Source organism: Panulirus ornatus, chromosome 18 (genome assembly GCF_036320965.1).
Source record: "Panulirus ornatus isolate Po-2019 chromosome 18, ASM3632096v1, whole genome shotgun sequence".
Taxonomy (NCBI): Eukaryota; Metazoa; Arthropoda; class Malacostraca; order Decapoda; family Palinuridae; genus Panulirus; species Panulirus ornatus.
In genome coordinates this window covers 52,021,821-52,041,602 of record NC_092241.1, presented here as the reverse complement: position 1 = coordinate 52,041,602, position 19,782 = coordinate 52,021,821, and the positions used below count along the sequence as shown (strand labels likewise).

The following is a 19,782-nucleotide window of genomic DNA, read 5'->3' as shown; positions in this document are numbered from 1 at the left end:
TTTTTGTTTTGGTGTATTGTATATGACAGGTATGGAGTGAATGTGAGCAAATGAGTGCTGCTTCTTCATCTGTGCCTGATACTACATCACTAATGCAGAAAACAGCAAATAATATAATTATGAAAAAATATAGTTATATCAGTGGTCAATCTGCAGTTTGTATCTCATTGCAAAAACACAAGATATGAGAATAAGCAAAAGTATATTATCAATCAATAACTACTAAAAAATTCCCTCACAATAATTTCAAATACTCTGATACTGTAGGTACTATCTAGATATGGACATAACACAGTTTACTTATTCTGGAAAGTACCAAAAACTGCTTCCACAAGGACTGTACTAGTACAGATCTAAGAATAAAATCACTGTTATGAATGATAGCATAATCTAAAAAAAGGATCCATTAAACAAATCAACAGATTTCAGAGTGATTATTGTCTTCATTTTATTAACAAAGTAATGAGTTAACATACCCCTTGCTGGTGTGCTTGGTTGAGAGCACAAAGAATCTGAAAAGCCAGCCATTTTTTCTCAATGCAGCTTAAAAAGGGTCTTGTGGAGATTCGGTCATACAGGTTACTCTTAACATACTGTCTGAACATCAAGCCTGATTTTTCTGTTAACTGAAATGGAAAATAGAAAAAAATTACAAATTTTACAAATAATGTACCAGATGATTAACCAATTAATATGATCTAAACTAAAGACAAAGGGTTATATTTGAGCAGATTATAACCAGAGTCTTGTGATGGCTACTCACCATGATTCATCCATGATATATGTACTGGATTACTAAAGTCACTCAATTATAACATCTGATATCAGCTATCCTACAAATGGTTCACATTACTGAGCAGTCAATACAAAACTATCTAATTCATATTTCTTCCCACCAGAAGTCAGCAAGTGAGCAAAGTATATGACAGAGCCTTGCTTATTTTGAAATAAAACGCAAACTTCTAGTAATAACCTGTGGGTAATTTCACTATTTGTCATCAAGGACAGGATCACCATCTTAAACCACTGCTCACCACCAACTTGTCTTAAGGAGCAAGCTTAACTCTGGATGTAGTGAACACACTCAGTCCAAATATTCACTCCTCTATGCTCATTTCACCAGAACCCATTAGTCTGTGTCTTCCTTATATCCCTTTCATCTCCTTCTACGGCTTTCATCAAACCTTCTCTTCAAGAAACCAAGCATCCTGTTTCATCAATGCCTCTTTTTGTGTTGAGGAACAAATGGTTGGTCCATTCACCCTAATTAAGGAAATAATTATACACAGGACACAGGCCATCTAGCTTTGTTTACAATGAGGAACTTTTTATTCCTTCGTACTCTTCAGTTTTGAAAGATCATTCATTGATCTGAAATTGGACATTGATGTATTTTCATCATGAGTCATACTCATAGTATAATTTCTTTCTTTAGTTGTTTCATCATTTGTTTTGGGGGCTACTGATATTGGGTATCATTGTAATGCCATTTTTTGGTATCTGAAGTTACCCTTCATATTCCTTTCCACAGTACTACACTTCCTTCATCATCACATATATTTTAGTTCCATGGTTTGGATGTGTGATTATCACCAAGAAGGCCTATGTTTAATTCCTGTCTCATGAATTTATTATTCATATCTAAAATCAAGTAGTGGTGATGTGAGAAGGAGATGGAGTGAGTATTTTGAAGGTTTGTTGAATGTGTTTGATGATAGAGTGGCAGATATAGCGTGTTTTGGTCGAGGTGGTGTGCAAAGTGAGAGGGTTAGGGAAAACGATTTGGTAAACAGAGAAAAGGTAGTGAAAGCTTTGCGGAAGATGAAAGCCGGCAAGGCAGCAGGTTTGGATGGTATTGCAGTGGAATTTACTAAAAAAGGGGGTGACTGTATTATTGACTGGTTGGTAAGGTTATTTAATGTATGTATGACTCATGGTGAGGTGCCTGAGGATTGGCGGAATGCGTGCATAGTGCCATTGTACAAAGGCAAAGGGGATAAGAGTGAGTGCTCAAATTACAGAGGTATAAGTTTGTTGAGTATTCCTGGTAAATTATATGGGAGGGTATTGATTGAGAGGGTGAAGGCATGTACAGAGCATCAGACTGGGGAAGAGCAGTGTGGTTTCAGAAGTGGTAGAGGATGTGTGGATCAGGTGTTTGCTTTGAAGAATGTATGTGAGAAATACTTAGAAAAGCAAATGGATTTGTATGTAGCATTTATGGATCTGGAGAAGGCATATGATAGAGTTGATAGAGATGCTCTGTGGAAGGTATTAAGAATATATGGTGTGGGAGGCAAGTTGTTAGAAGCAGTGAAAAGTTTTTATCGAGGATGTAAGGCATGTGTACGTGTAGGAAGAGAGGAAAGTGACTGGTTCCCAGTGAATGTAGGTTTGCGGCAGGGGTGTGTGACGTCTCCATGGTTGTTTAATTTGTTTATGGATGGGTTTGTTAGGGAGGTGAATGCAAAAGTTTTGGAAAGAGGGGCAAGTATGAAGTCTGTTGTGGATGAGAGGGCTTGGGAAGTGAGTCAGTTGTTGTTCGCTGATAATACAGAGCTGGTGGCTGATTCATGTGAGAAACTGCAGAAGCTGGTGACTGAGTTTGGTAAAGTGTGTGAAAGAAGAAAGTTAAGAGTAAATGTGAATAAGAGCAAGGTTATTAGGTACAGTAGGGTTGAGGGTCAAGTCAATTGGGAGGTAAGTTTGAATGGAGAAAAACTGGAGGAGGTAAAGTGTTTTAGATATCTGGGAGTGGATCTGGCAGCGGATGGAACCATGGAAGCGGAGGTGAATCATAGGGTGGGGAAGGGGGCGAAGATCCTGGGAGCCTTGAAGAATGTGTGGAAGTCGAAAACATTATCTCGGAAAGCAAAAATGGGTATGTTTGAAGGAATAGTGGTTCCAACAATGTTGTATGGTTGCGAGGCGTGGGCTATGGATAGAGTTGTGCGCAGGAGGGTGGATGTGCTGGAAATGAGATGTTTGAGGATAATGTGTGGTGTGAGGTGGTTTGATCGAGTAAGTAATGTAAGGGTAAGAGAGATGTGTGGAAATAAAAAGAGCGTGGTTGAGAGAGCAGAAGAGGGTGTTTTGAAATGATTTGGGCACATGGAGAGAATGAGTGAGGAAAGATTGACCAAGAGGATATATGTGTCGGAGGTGGAGGGAACGAGGAGAAGTGGGAGACCAAATTGGAGGTGGAAAGATGGAGTGAAAAAGATTTTGTGTGATCGGGGCCTGAACATGCAGGAGGGTGAAAGGAGGGCAAGGAATAGAGTGAATTGGATCGATGTGGTATACCGGGGTTGACGTGCTGTCAGTGGATTGAATCAGGGCATGTGAAGCGTCTGAGGTAAACCATGGAAAGCTGTGTGGGTATGTATATTTGCGTGTGTGGACGTATGTATATACATGTGTATGGGGGTGGGTTGGGCCATTTCTTTCGTCTGTTTCCTTGTGCTACCTCGCAAATGCGGGAGACAGCGACAAAGCAAAAAAAAAAAAAAATCTAAAATCAAAACAATTTTCAGAAGTTTATTATGAACCTTGCACAGCAAGTCCCTTGCAAATGTACGACATTATATAATGCAGTTTTCCATGGTTTGGATGTGTATTGTTGTCAACAAGACCTATGTTCAATTCCTGTCTCATGAATTTATTACTCATATTAAAACAATTTTCTGAAGTTTAGTATGATCCTTGCACAGCAATTCCCTTACAAATGTATGACAATAAATAATGCAGTTTTCCACTCAGTTATGTTTGTTGGGGCCTAATGAGTGTAGAACTCACAACATACAGTGCAAATAAGAAATTACAATGACATAAATACACACTTATAAAGTAAATGAGTGATCATTGAATCAAAGCAATTACAAGAAATGTTGAAATGTTGAAAAACTATTTGAAATTATATATTTTTAGAAAATAGGGCCGCAAGAGTACAAAACTCAATCACCACACTGTACATATAAGTAATTAACTCTTAACAAATGGTAGGAATTGCTCAAATAAAATGTTCTGCAAGATATAAAGAAGGCATGCCTCTGAGTTAGCCCCAATCCTTGCTCATCTATTTCATCTCTGAATAAACCTCAACTTTCCCTTCTCATTGAAGCATGACTTCATGGAGCCCATCCCTAACAGATGGGACTGTTGCAACCTTTCTAATCATCCTATCACTTTTACTTCTGCCTTGTCCAAAGTCTTTGAACTCCTCAACTCAAATACAAGCCTTTCCACTGCTCTTAGCCTCATATGCGGATTCCCAGGTTAACTGCTCTAGGCTTCATATGCACTTCTAATGATACTACCTCCTCATCTGAAATCCAACCTACTGTTTGATTCCACTATCAATAATTCATGTTTGTCACTAACAATCTCCCACCATAGCTTGAAAGAATATCACATGCGCTCAGTCTCTAGCTGTCATGTATAATGCACCGAAACCACAGCTCTCTTTCCACATCCAGGCCCCACAAAACTTTCCATGGTTTACCCCAGATGCTTCACATGCCCTGGTTCAATCCACTGACAGCATGCCAACCACGGTATACCACATCGTTCCAATTCACTCTATTCCTTGCATGCCTTTCACCCTCCTGCATGTTCAGGCCTCAATCACTCAAAATCTTTTTCACCCCATCTTTCCACATCCAATTTGGTCTCCCACTTCTCCTCGTTCCCTCCACCTCTGACACATATATCCTCTTTGTCAATCTTTCCGCACTCATTCTCTCCATGTGACCAAACCATTTCAAAACACCCTCTTCTGCTCTCTCAACCACACTCTTTTTATTACCACACATCTCTCTTACCCTTTCATTACTTACTCAATCAAACCACCCCACACCACATATTGTCCTCAAACATCTCATTTCCAGCACATCCAACCTCCTGCGCACAACTCTATCCATAGCCCATGCCTCGCAACTGTATAACATTGTTGGAACCACTATTCCTTCAAACATACCCATTTTTGCTTTCCAAGATAATGTTCTCGACTTCCACACATTTTTCAACGCTCCCAGAACTTTCACCCCCTCCCCCACCCTATGATTCACTTCCGCCCCATGCTTCCATCTGCTGCCAAATCCACTCCCAGATATCTAAAACACTTCACTTCCTCCAGTTTTTCTCCATTCAAACTTACCTCCCATTTGACTTGTCTCTCAACCCTACTGTACCTAATAACCTTGCTCTTATTCACATTTTACTCTCAGCTTTCTTCTTTCACACACTTTACCAAACTCAGTCACCAGCTTCTGCAGTTTCTCACCCGAATCAGCCACCAGCGTTGTATCATCAGCGAACAACAACTGACTCACTTTCCAAGCTCTCTCATCCACAACAGAAATCATACTTGCCCCTCTTTCCAAAACTCTTGCATTCACCTCCCTAACAACCCCATCCATAAACAAATTAAACAACCATGGAGACATCACGCACCCCTGCCGCAAACCAACATTTACTGAGAACCAATCACTTTCCTCTCTTCCTACACGTACACATGCCTTACATCCTCAATAAAAACTTTTCACTGCTTCTAACAACTTACCTTACTTTGATGTTCTTATATTCTTTATTTTTTCTTTCATCTAAGGGCAAAAACTAATGGGATATAAAAAACACACAAGTACATCAACTTTTTAAGAATGATTTTATACGCAAAATAAATTCTCATTTTAAAAAATACCTTTAAGTAATGATACTGTAGGCAATTAGCTGCTGTGATAAGCTTTGTTGACACATCTTCAACCATTTTCTTGTACACAGAGAGTTGCAGTGATGGATCATGAATAACAAACACTTTCACAACCACCAGGCCTTCCCACGTTTGGCATTTTGCCACCTTGAGGAAACGTGTACTGCCAAGACTGTAAAGTAAAAGATAAAGGGTAAAAATATTTTACAAGAGGTTCTTTCCATAAATAATTAAATAATCAAATGTAGAAATCTAAGAAATATATCATATACGCTGCACTGTATACTACCTGGTCTTGGAATACGCAGTGAATGGCAGTCAATGTGCAGGGATCTCCAATAATTTAGCACAAAATTTTCATGCTGGAAAAGACCCCATAGCTTCAAAAGCAAACATAAACAATATTTGAAACAGATTTAATGACTGACAGACCTTATGTACTATACTTTGGTATCTGTTCTACATACTATTACACTTTAGCCATGATTTATGAAATGATTAGATTACTAAGGAGTACAAATTTTTTAACAGATACTTAGTATACTCACTCACTGAAGAATACATCTGACTACAAGAAAGAGAAAATTATATCAATAAGGCTACCAATCAGTCCATCATCATTAACTCCCTTCCCAATAATTATGAGATGGTTCACATGCATAATCTCTCATCTCTCATACATATCTGCAACCCAGGCCTAGTGTGTTAAAAGTAAAACATGGACTTCCACAATCACTTCAGCACTCATTTTTCAGTTTGCTAAGTTTTTTTATCACATGAAACTGACATCTCCATTCACACCACCTCTATACACAGACTACTTGCACTGCATCCAATCCCCAGTCATTCCTTTAACAGCTTCAAGTGAAATAACCCTTGACATAATCAATTCTTTCTGCATCTATCTATTTCATCCACTCTACTTCTCTTAATTGTAGCTTGTACTATACTATTACATACCTTTTTGACCAACTTATCATCTGTCACACATTCTGCTCAGCTATATCATCCTAATGGACTTTCTAATAATTTCCTCATGCAACATATCCTCTCCACATCTTCATTATCTCTTCTATCCATCCTCCTGACTACAATAATAGTATGAATATTATTCATTTTTATTTTTCATACATATCTGCCATATTACTTAGAAAGGCAATGCAGGATACATGAAGAAACGGCCTCATTTCCTCACATCAACTCTAGTTATCATGCATAATGCACCAAAACCACAGCCTCTTATCCATAGCCATATTCAACAGACCTTTCCATAGTTTTTCCCAGTGATTCATATACCCTAGTTCAACCTAGTGACAACATGTCATCTCCTGTATACAACATCGCTCCAATTTGTTCTAACCTTTGCACGTTTCATATCCTCCTGCATGTTCAGGCCCTGACCCGTTAAAGCATCTTTCACTCCATTGTTCCACCTCCTCGTTGTTTCCCCTTTTCCCTTGTACCCTCCACTTCTGACATGCATACCCTCTTAGTCATCCTCTCCATATGCCCAATCAATCCCAAACCATTTCAACACACCCTCTTTAGCTCTCTCATACATACTCCTCTTACTACCGCACCTCTCTCTCACCCTATCATTTCTTATTTGATCAACCCTCCTCACACCACATACAGTCCTACGGAATTCAATTTCTGACACATCCATCCACAATTTTGGGCTCCTGCTTGCCTGGCCTGGTGAGAAGGTAGGAAGGGAGGCAGGTAAGCAATTCTCCAGCACCTGCCTCACCACTCTGACACTGCAACACTATCCTCAATGTGTGCCGGCACCCATTTACTTAGTAATTTAATCACCTTTTCCTTTGTAGTTTATGAAGTTGTATGGAACAGCAGCTTTGTTCTTCATGTAATCTTTTATCTGCCTCATTATACTGTCAAATGGAATGGTCTTGCTTTCTTTACATATTTTGCCTTCCATCCATACAACACTGATGGGACTACTATACCATCAAATATACCTAACACTGCCCTTAAACAGTGACCTCTCTTTCCACACATTCCTCACTGCACCTAAGACCATTGCCCCCTCACCCACCCTACAGCTTTCTTCAGCTCCCATGGTTAGATTCACTGTCATATCCACTCCCAGGGATCTAAAACACTCCACATCCTTCAAGTTCTCTCCATTCAAACTCACACTTCAAATAACTTCTCTCTCTTCACTGCTAAACATAAAAACTTTGCGTTTATTCATATTTACCCTCAACTTTCTCCTTTCACACACTCTTTCAAAATCAGACACCAACTTGATTCTGCCATGAGCATGTAGGAAGAGGCTGAAGAGAGCTGAGAAAAAACTGCTTCTCGAGGAACTCTGATGTAAAGTTTTAAAGATGAAGCCAATGTTAGTAACTCTGACATGGCAGTCGGCTATGAAACTGGCCAGCCACTTTTTGTCATTGTTGAGGAGAGTGGTGTTAAGTATTTTATGTGTGAGGATGTGTCAGAGGACAATGTCGAATACTTTGCTGATGTCTGTTGCCACTATTGTGATGTGTGGAATCCATCTAAGATATGTTGCTTGAACTCAGCATGAAGAATGTTGATGAAGTGTTTGGCTCAGAGGCAATGTACATAAATTACAACATAATGAATAAGGCAGAGGAAGAAGATACTGGTCCATGAAAAACCAGCTGAGACTGGTGGTAGTGACATAGCACACCTGGCCTCACACACAGTCCTAAAGAAATTATGGGCTCCAAGCAGTTGGAAGGAGGTGGGTCGATAATGTCAGCCAACTGGCAGTTGCTAACTGAACAAGTGTAGGCCCATAAAATAAGTGAGCTGCTCTAAGTACCTTTGGGTTGTTCAGAAAGGGTGAATGGAGGCTGGTGCCTCTTCACCAAACTGAGGAGAGGAAAGAGTCTGACTTGTGTAATCCCAAATAATATATCTTATGCTCACAGGACAGACCAGAGGAGAAAAGTGTTGTAATACTTACTATCTCTCTCATATCTTAACCTATAAGCTGAATTCATTTATTCCTGAATAATGTGTCCCTATCAGCTTATACAGCTCTATAACCCAGCAGTAACCTTATGATACAACTGAAAAATACACTTTCATACAACTTGCCTTGCTTCATACTGTATGTCTGGAAGATCTGAAAGATAAGTTTCCACTGGAAAGATCTGCGATGGGGCAATGCCTGCAAGCTGATTGCCCATTGTGATTTATTCTGAAATGTGGAATTTGACACAAGTTATTGTATGATCTATTATTAATGATTCTACCAAAACTCCATGAATTTTCATCAGCAGCATACCATATATGATATTAACACAAAACCTAATATCACCAAAACTGTTTTTTTAGAAGCTTCATAGGACAATGATACATCTAGAGCAATGATATAGCCTATTATATCATTGACATTTCCCTCACACTTGACACCAAAATATAACTAAAAACTGATGATTCATGATCTCAATGATTCATTAAACCTAATATGATCCCTTCTCAATACAGCTCTCTTTATGATTTATCTTTTAGAATCATAAAAAAGTGTTTAAAACTGTACTATCTACATTCGCATTAAAACACACTAAAGAGGTATCAAAGAGGTAAAAAAAATACATGTTTTTGTGAATAGGATACAGAAAGAACAACAGCCTTGCAACTTTAGAGGAATATGAGATGGCAAAAAATAAGGACAGTAATGTATGCATTACCATATAATCTATGCATGTAATTTCCCTCCAAAAGTTAATCCCATGTGTATTGTAGGTTGACAAAGGATGAGTCCTTGGAGCTGCCAAAAAGAAACAGTAAGCTACTAGTGACCATGGTGGGCAGTTTTCCACCTTAGTTCAGATTCAACATGTCTGTGGTACCCAATGCTGTCAGTAGTGCCTACCACTACATCAATGCTGCTAGTACTTTGAATTATCCAATCCAGTAGATAATGCATTTTTACTTAAACTACAAATGCCTAGCTCTTAACGTACATGAAGAAATTATGTTTTTGATTACTTTTCTGCAACTACTCATAAAATTCCCATACTCTCTCAAACCAAGAGTGTAAGGAATCCAGTGGTACTGCTTTCATCAAAATTTATCAAACAGAACACGTCCATCTATCAACAGATGAATTAGCTATACCTATAAGTGTTTTAGTCAAAATATTCCAATGACACTGTCATTATCTTCCCCTTCAAATATCAATCATATGTGGTTGGGGGAAGTATGCATTCAGCAGCCCTCCCAACACCTGAGCACAAACATCGTAACATCAACGTATTTTTCTCAAAAATATTACTTCAGTATCTCTACGCTGATGACAAGAATAATGAACGGTTTTCGTTAATTCTGTGAGTTTTCAGAAGCATTTGTATCTAAAATTTTCCCCACTAACATTATCTATTACCGTGCGAATAAATATAATGCTCCAAATCACGTTCCTCAGGTCTAAATCACTTCTACCAAGAATCAGGAGCTCATTGATGTGTATTTGTCAAATCCTGAATTTATTTATGTGGTGCCTCTAATCCAGAACCTTACCAATATCTTCAAAGACATCTATTGATCAGTAAAAAATTAAAATCATAGGGAGAGAAATCTGAGATTTCTTAATGGAGAATTATCCCAGCAGAGTTAATGTTTCACACAAGGCTCCACTGTTAATGTGCAGTCTTTTGCAAACATATGACTGCACTTCCATAGAAGTTTAATAAACAGGTACGTCTGTTCAGTTTCAAACTCATCAAAGAACTTACAAAATTACTTCCAGGGGCAATAAATATTATAATGAGTGTGTTGTTGTCATTGTCACTCGTCAGCTGATCAAAAATGTTGTTAGACTAGCACTCATTTTCGCCTGACTCCACCCAGCGAACAGCTGCAGCAAACAAAGTACCCAGCGACTTCGCGCAGCGAGCTTGCTATACCACAAGATAAAAAATTGAACCTAACTGGATTATATACTTTAAGCTCTGACTTACTAGTACCAGTGCACCCTTGGACAGGTTTTGGAGCCCCATGGAAATATCCACCTTATCACCAGAACCAAAAACTGTCTACCAAACATTTTAAAAGCCATGTTTAAGATTACCTTCAAACAAAAAATATCCCAACTTTATAGAAATGTATACAAATGGATCGAGAACATAATCAAAAAGGATTTGAACTGATGGTTCAGATCATTACAGTCCGTGATCTGCAATATGAATGGGCTGGAAACAACAAATTGTACTTTGTATTGGAAAGCATTAGAATGCATTAGAATCCTTATTAGCTCTAAAATATACATATTCTTGACTAATATGTGAATGTTGATAAGTAATAAAAGAAACATATAAGTAATAGAAAAGTCAATGATGTTTTCCAGTGGATTCCACTACACTGTGGTACTACATGGAATGAAAAGCCTATATACCCGGAAAGGATCTTTCAGGTTACCGGAAGCCCATGGTAGAAAATCAGCCTTTGCCGAATATATATATATATATATATATATATATATATATATATATATATATATATATATATATATATATATATATATATATTCGCCATTTCCCGCGTTAGCGAGGTAGCGCCAGGAACAGAGGACTAAGCATAAGAGGGAATATTTTCACTTGGCCCATTCTCTGCTCCTTCTTTTGGAAAATTACAAACACACACACACACACACACACACACACACACACACACACACACACACACACACACACAAATATACATACCTACACAGCTTTCCATGGTTTACCCCAGACGCTTCACATGCCTTGATTCAATCCACTGACAGCACGTCAGCCCCGGTATACCACATCGCTCCAATTCACTCTGTTCCTTGCCCTCCTTTCACCCTCCTGCATGTTCAGGCCCCGATCACACAAAATCTTTTTCACTCCATCTTTCCACCTCCAATTTGGTCTCCCTCTTCTCCTTGTTCCCTCCACCTCCGACACATATATCCTCTTGGTCAATCTTTCCTCACTCATCCTCTCAATGTGCCCAAACCACTTCAAAACACCCTCTTCTGCTCTCTCAACCACGCTCTTTTTATTTCCACACATCTCTCTTACCCTTACGTTACTCACTCGATCAAACCACCTCACACCACACATTGTCCTCAAACATCTCATTTCCAGCACATCCATCCTCCTGCGCACAACTCTATCCATAGCCCACGCCTCGCAACCATACAACATTGTTGGAACCACTATTCCTTCAAACATACCCATTTTTGCTTTCCGAGATAATGTTCTCGACTTCCACACATTCTTCAAGGCCCCCAGAATTTTCGCCCCCTCCCCCACCCTATGATCCACTTCCGCTTCCATGGTTCCATCCGCTGCCAGATCCACTCCCAGATATCTAAAACACTTCACTTCCTCCAGTTTTTCTCCATTCAAACTTACCCCCCAATTGACTTGACCCTCAACCCTACTGTACCTAATAACCTTGCTCTTATTCACATTTACTCTTAACTTTCTTCTTTCACACACTTTACCAAACTCAGTCACCAGCTTCTGCAGTTTCTCACATGAATCAGCCACCAGCGCTGTATCATCAGCGAACAACAACTGACTCACTTCCCAAGCTCTCTCATCCCCAACAGACTTCATACTTGCCCCTCTTTCCAAAACTCTTGCATTCACCTCCCTAACAACCCCATCCATAAACAAATTAAACAACCATGGAGACATCACACACCCCTGCCGCAAACCTACATTCACTGAGAACCAATCACTTTCCTCTCTTCCTACACGTACACATGCCTTACATCCTCGATAAAAACTTTTCACTGCTTCTAACAACTTGCCTCCCACACCATATATTCTTAATACCTTCCACAGAGCATCTCTATCAACTCTATCATATGCCTTCTCCAGATCCATAAATGCTACATACAAATCCATTTGCTTTTCTAAGTATTTCTCACATACATTCTTCAAAGCAAACACCTGATCCACACATCCTCTACCACTTCTGAAACCACACTGCTCTTCCCCAGTCTGATGCTCTGTACATGCCTTCACCCTCTCAATCAATATCCTCCCATATAATTTACCAGGAATACTCAACAAACTTATACCTCTGTAATTTGAGCACTCACTCTTATCCCCTTTGCCTTTGTACAATGGCACTATGCACGCATTCCGCCAATCCTCAGGCACCTCACCATGAGTCATACATACATTAAATAACCTTACCAACCAGTCAACAATACAGTCACCCCCTTTTTTAATAAATTCCACTGCAATACCATCCAAACCTGCTGCCTTGCCGGCTTTCATCTTCCGCAAAGCTTTTACTACCTCTTCTCTGTTTACCAAATCATTTTCCCTAACCCTCTCACTTTGCACACCACCTCGACCAAAACACCCTATATCTGCCACTCTATCATCAAACACATTCAACAAACCTTCAAAATACTCACTCCATCTCCTTCTCACATCACCATATATATATATATATATATATATATATATAGAGGGGACGGGAGCGGGGGGCCAGAAATCCTCCCCTCCTTGTATTTCTTTTTTTTTTTTTTTTTACTTTCTAAAATGGGAAACAGAAGAAGGAGTCACGCGGGGAGTGCTCATCCTCCTCGAAGGCTCAGACTGGTGTGTCTAAATGTGTGTGGATGTAACCAAGATGTCAAAAAAGGAGAGATAGGTAGTATGTTTGAGGAAAGGAACCTGGATGTTTTGGCTCTGAGTGAAACGAAGCTCAAGGGTAAAGGGGAAGAGTGGTTTGGGAATGTCTTGGGAGTAAAGTCAGGGGTTAGTGAGAGGACAAGAGCAAGGGAAGGAGTAGCAGTACTCCTGAAACAGGAGTTGTGGGAGTATGTGATAGAATGTAAGAAAGTAAATTCTCGATTAATATGGGTAAAACTGAAAGTTGATGGAGAGAGATGGGTGATTATTGGTGCATATGCACCTGGGCATGAGAAGAAAGATCATGAGAGGCAAGTGTTTTGGGAGCAGCTGAATGAGTGTGTTAGAGTGATGGGTGATTTGAATGCAAAGGTGAGTAATATGGCAGTTGAGGGAATAATTGGTATACATGGGGTGTTCAGTGTTGTAAATGGAAATGGTGAAGAGCTTGTAGATTTATGTGCTGAAAAAGGACTGGTGATTGGGAATACCTGGTTTAAAAAGCGAGATGTACATAAGTATACGTATGTAAGTAGGAGAGATGGCCAGAGAGCGTTACTGGATTACGTGTTAATTGACAGGCGCGCGAAAGAGAGACTTTTGGATGTTAATGTGCTGAAGGTGCAACTGGAGGGATGTCTGATCATTATCTTGTGGAGGATAAGGTGAAGATTTGTATGGGTTTTCAGAAAAGAAGAGTGAATGTTGGGGTGAAGAGGGTGGTGAGAGTAAGTGAGCTTGGGAAGGAGACTTGTGTGAGGAAGTACCAGGAGAGACTGAGTACAGAATGGAAAAAGGTGAGAACAATGAAGAGGGTGGTGAGAGTAAGTGAGCTTGGGAAGGAGACTTGTGTGAGGAAGTACCAGGAGAGACTGAGTACAGAATGGAAAAAGGTGAGAACAATGGAAGTAAGGGGAGTGGGGGAGGAATGGGATGTATTTAGGGAATCAGTGATGGATTGCGCAAAAGGTGCTTGTGGCATGAGAAGAGTGGGAGGTGGGTTGATTAGAAAGGGTAGTGAGTGGTGGGATGAAGAAGTAAGATTATTAGTGAAAGAGAAGAGAGAGGCATTTGGACGATTTTTGCAGGGAAAAAATGCAATTGAGTGGGAGATGTATAAAAGAAAGAGACAGGAGGTCAAGAGAAAGGTGCAAGAGGTGAAAAAGATTGCAAATGAGAGTTGGGGTGAGAGAGTATCATTAAATTTTAGGGAGAATAAAAAGATGTTCTGGAAGGAGGTAAATAAAGTGCGTAAGACAAGGGAGCAAATGGGAACTTCAGTGAAGGGCACAAATGGGGAGGTGATAACAAGTAGTGGTGATGTGAGAAGGAGATGGAGTGAGTATTTTGAAGGTTTGTTGAATGTGTTTGATGATAGAGTGGCAGATATAGGGTGTTTTGGTCGAGGTGGTGTGCAAAGTGAGAGGGTTAGGGAAACTGATTTGGTAAACAGAGAAGAGGCAGTACAAGCTTTGCGGAAGATGAAAGCCGGCAAGGCAGCAGGTTTGGATGGTATTGCAGTGGAATTTATTAAAAAAGGGGGTGACTGTATTATTGACTGGTTGGTAAGGTTATTTAATGTATGTATGACTCATGGAGAGGTGCCTGAGGATTGGCGGAATGCGTGCATAGTGCCATTGTACAAAGGCAAAGGGGATAAGAGTGAGTGCTCAAATTACAGAGGTATAAGTTTGTTGAGTATTCCTGGTAAATTATATGGGAGGGTATTGATTGAGAGGGTGAAGGCATGTACAGAGCATCAGATTGGGGAAGAGCAGTGTGGTTTCAGAAGTGGTAGAGGATGTGTGGATCAGGTGCTTGCTTTAAGTAATGTATGTGAGAAATACTTAGAAAAGCAAATGGATTTGTATGTAGCATTTATGGATCTGGAGAAGGCATATGATAGAGTTGATAGAGATGCTCTGTGGAAGGTATTAAGAATATATGGTGTGGGAGGCAAGTTGTTAGAAGCAGTGAAAAGTTTTTATCGAGGATGTAAGGCATGTGTACGTGTAGGAAGAGAGGAAAGTGATTGGTTCTCAGTGAATGTAGGTTTGCGGCAGGGGTGTGTGATGTCTCAATGGTTGTTTAATTTGTTTATGGATGGGGTTGTTAGGGAGGTGAATGCAAGAGTTTTGGAAAGAGGGGCAAGTATGAAGTCTGTTGGGGATGAGAGAGCTTGGGAAGTGAGTCAGTTGTTGTTCGCTGATGATACAGCGCTGGTGGCTGATTCATGTGAGAAACTGCAGAAGCTGGTGACTGAGTTTGGTAAAGTGTGTGAAAGAAGAAAGTTAAGAGTAAATGTGAATAAGAGCAAGGTTATTAGGTATAGTAGGGTTGAGGGTCAAGTCAATTGGGAGGTGAGTTTGAATGGAGAAAAACTGGAGGAAGTAAAGTGTTTTAGATATCTGGGAGTGGATCTGGCAGCGGATGGAACCATGGAAGCGGAAGTGGATCATAGGGTGGGGGAGGGGGCGAAAATTCTGGGAGCCTTGAAGAATGTGTGGAAGTCGAGAACATTATCTCGGAAAGCAAAAATGGGTATGTTTGAAGGAATAGTGGTTCCAACAATGTTGCATGGTTGCGAGGCGTGGGCTATGGATAGAGTTGTGCGCAGGAGGATGGATGTGCTGGAAATGAGATGTTTGAGGACAATGTGTGGTGTGAGGTGGTTTGATCGAATAAGTAACGTAAGGGTAAGAGAGATGTGTGGAAATAAAAAGGGCGTGGTTGAGAGAGCAGAAGAGGGTGTTTTGAAATGGTTTGGGCACATGGAGAGAATGAGTGAGGAAAGATTGACCAAGAGGATATATGTGTCGGAGGTGGAGGGAACGAGGAGAAGTGGGAGACCAAATTGGAGGTGGAAAGATGGAGTGAAAAAGATTTTGTGTGATCGGGGCCTGAACATGCAGGAGGGTGAAAGGAGGGCAAGGAATAGAGTGAATTGGATCGATGTGGTATACCGGGGTTGACGTGCTGTCAGTGGATTGAATCAGGGCATGTGAAGCGTCTGGGGTAAACCATGGAAAGCTGTGTAGGTATGTATATTTGCGTGTGTGGACGTATGTATATACATGTGTATGGGGGTGGGTTGGGCCATTTCTTTCGTCTGTTTCCTTGCGCTACCTCGCAAACGCGGGAGACAGCGGCAAAAATATATATATATATATATATATATATATATATATATATATATATATATATATATATATATATATATATATATATGTATATATATATATATCCCTGGGGATAGGGGTGAAAGAATACTTCCCACGTATTCCCTGCGTGTCGTAGAAGGCGACTAAAAGGGAAGGTAGCGGGGGGCAGGAAATCCTCCCCTCACAGTATTTTTTTTTTCTTTTAATTTTCCAAAAGAAGTAACAGAGAAGGGAGCCAGGTGAGGATATTCCCTCAAAGGCCCAGTTCTCTGTTCTTAACGCTACCTCGCTAGTGCGGGAAATGGGGAATAGTTTGAAAGAAAAAAAGAAAAAAGATATATATATATATATATATATATATATATATATATATATATATATATATATATATATATATATATATATATATATATATATATTCATCGTTGTTAATAACTGCCCCAAGACTCAATTTCCAAGAGCTCCTTCAGCTCCAAGGCTGATCGCCGTTTACCGCTTTAGCGAAGTAGCGTCAAGAACAGAAGAAGAAATGGCACATCCTCTCACATCCATTTTATTGCTGCCATATGTAATACACCCTAACCACAACCAGGCCCAGAGACCTTCCCATGATTTACCCCGGACGCATATTAAACAAACTTATACATCTGTCATTGGAACGCTTGCCTTTATACAGTGGCACTATGCATGCATTTCACCACTCCTCAGGCACTTCACCTTGACCCACACATCCGATGAAAATCCTTACCAATCAATCAGTAACACAGTCACACCCTTTTTCAATGCATTTAACTGCATTACCATCCACTCCAGCCACCTTGCCACATTTCATCTTCCGCAAGGTTTTTCACCGCCTTTTCTCTCTTCACAAAACCACTCTCCATGACCCTCTCACTTTGCATATCACCCCGAATCAGACATCCTTCATCTGCTACTCTGTCATCAAAAATATTCAAGTCTTTTAAAATACTCACTCCTCCACTTCATCACTGTTTGTTACTACTTCCCCCTTTACCCACCTTTAACGATGTTCCCATTTCTTTTTCCCCACATTATTTACCTCCTTTTAGAACATCTTACTCTCCCAAAAGTTGACTGATACTCGCTCACCCCAACACTTATCTGCCCTCTTTTTCAATCTATACACCTTCCTCTTGACCTCCTGCCGCTTTCTCTTATACATCCCCCAATCATTTGCACTCTTTCCGGCAAGTACCTCCCAAACGCCCCTCTTGTCTCTTTCACTAGCTACTTTACTTCATCCTACCAATCACTACCCTTTCTAGTCTCTCCACCTCCTGCCGTTTGCATGCCACATGCATGTCTTGCACATGCTAGCACTACTTCCCTAAACACAACTCCAGTTCCTCCCCCATTCCCCTCGCTTCATTTACTCTCATCTTTTGCCATTCTATACCCAGTATATTTTCATATTTGGTGGCCGTTTTTGTGTTTGCCAGGTATTGCCAGGAACAGACGAGGAAAGGCCTCATCCGCTCACATCCATTTTCTTGCTGTCATGGTGTGCAATGCACCGAAACCACAGCTCCCTACCCACAACCAGGCCCCACAGACCTTACCATGATTTACCCCAGACGCTTTACATGCCCTGGTTCATTCCATCGACAATATATGATCGCTGTATGCCAAATCATTCCAATACACTCTATCCCGTGCACGCCTGTACCCTCCTGCATATTCAGGCCCCGATCACTCAAAATCTTTTTTCACTCGATTCTTCCATCTCCAATTTTGTCTCCTCGTTTTCTATTTTCCCTCCACTACTAATACATAAGTCCTCTTTGTCAACTTTTCCTCACTCATTCTTCCGCTATGTCCAAATCATTTCAGTACACCTTCCTCAGCTTTTTCATTCACACCCTTTTTATTACCCCACCTCTCTCTTACAGTTAGAGAATGGATGTGAACGGATGTGGCCTTTCTTGGTGTGTTTCCTTGCCTATCTTGCTGTCGCAAGGGGTGGCGTCGGGAATGGATAATGGCGAGCAAGTATGAATATGTAAATGTGTATATATCACATAATGCCCTATTACAGCAAGGATTCGAGCCCGGGACCATTTACGTGGTAGATGGGAATGCTACCGCTCGAACCGCTCGTTCATGATCATAGCCCAGCGGTTGGCGTTCCCAACTACCTCGCATAGGTCTCGGGTTCGAATCCTTGCTGTTGGAGGACATTGTGTGTTCTATAAAAGTGTGCGCTCATTTGCACTATACATACATACATACATACATACATACATATATATATATATATATATATATATATATATATATATATATATATATATATATATATGTGTGTGTGTGTGTGTGTGTGTGTGTGTGTTGGAAATGAGATGTTTGAGGACAGTATGTGGTGTGAGGTGACTTGATCGAGTAAGTAATGAAAAGGAAAGAAAACTGTGTGGTAATAAAGAGTGTGGTTGAGAGAGCAGAAGAGGATGTATTAAAATGGTTTGGTCACGTGGAAAGAGTGAGTGAGGAAAGAGTGACAAAGAGGATATATGTGTCAGAGGTGGAGGGAACGAGGAGAAGTGGGAGACCAAATTGGAGGTGGAAGGATGGAGTGAAAAAGATTTTGAGCGATTAAGTCCTGAACATGCAGGAGGGTGAAAGGTGTACAAGGAATAGAGTGAATTGGAACGATATGGTATACCGGGGTCGACGTGCTGTCACATGGGTTGAACCAGGGCATGTGAAGCGTCTGGGGTAAACTATGGAAAATTTTGAGGGGCCTGGATGTGGAGAGGGAGCTGGGTTTCGGTGCATTATACATGACAACTAGAGACTGAGTGTGAACGAATGTGGCCTTTGTTGTCTTTTCCTAGCGCTACCTCACACGCGTGCGGGGGGAGGGGGTTCTCATTTCATGTGTGGCGGGGTGGCGGCGAGAGTGAATAAAGGCAGCAAGTATGAATTATGTACATGTGTATGTATGTATATGTCTGTGTATGTATATATATGTATACGTTGAAATGTATAGATATGTGCGTGTGTGGGCGTGTATGTATATATATGTGTTCCTATGAGTCCACGGGGAAAATGAAACACGATAAGTTTCCAAGTGCACTTTCGTGTAATAATCACATCATCAGGGAAGACACAAGAGAGAAATATACGTCAGTTGATATACATCGAAGAGACGAATCTAGGACGCCATTTGGTAAACATGTGATTGGACTCATAGGAATATCTTGATCACGCACAAAATTGTAATAATTTTCAATATACATGTGTATGTGGGTGAGTTGGGCCATTCTTTCGT

General features: G+C 40.4%; 1 protein-coding gene across 2 annotated transcripts in view; it reads right to left on the bottom strand.

The window, feature by feature from the left end:
- The window catches only part of Vps15 (vacuolar protein sorting 15), a 148,469-nt gene that overhangs the window by 125,190 nt on the left and 3,497 nt on the right, over positions 1-19,782 (bottom strand). The window contains exons 1-4 of one of the 2 annotated variants that reach the window (XM_071673213.1): positions 10,444-10,582; positions 8,804-8,906; positions 5,699-5,879; positions 477-626 (exon numbers count right to left, since the gene is read on the bottom strand). In XM_071673213.1, the coding sequence (XP_071529314.1) occupies positions 477-626; positions 5,699-5,879; positions 8,804-8,895 (423 nt within the window). In that variant the 5' untranslated portion in view covers positions 8,896-8,906; positions 10,444-10,582. Of the gene's footprint in view, positions 1-476; positions 627-5,698; positions 5,880-8,803; positions 8,907-10,443; positions 10,583-19,782 lie in introns of those variants that run through there. The other variant, XM_071673214.1, reaches the window with a different exon arrangement.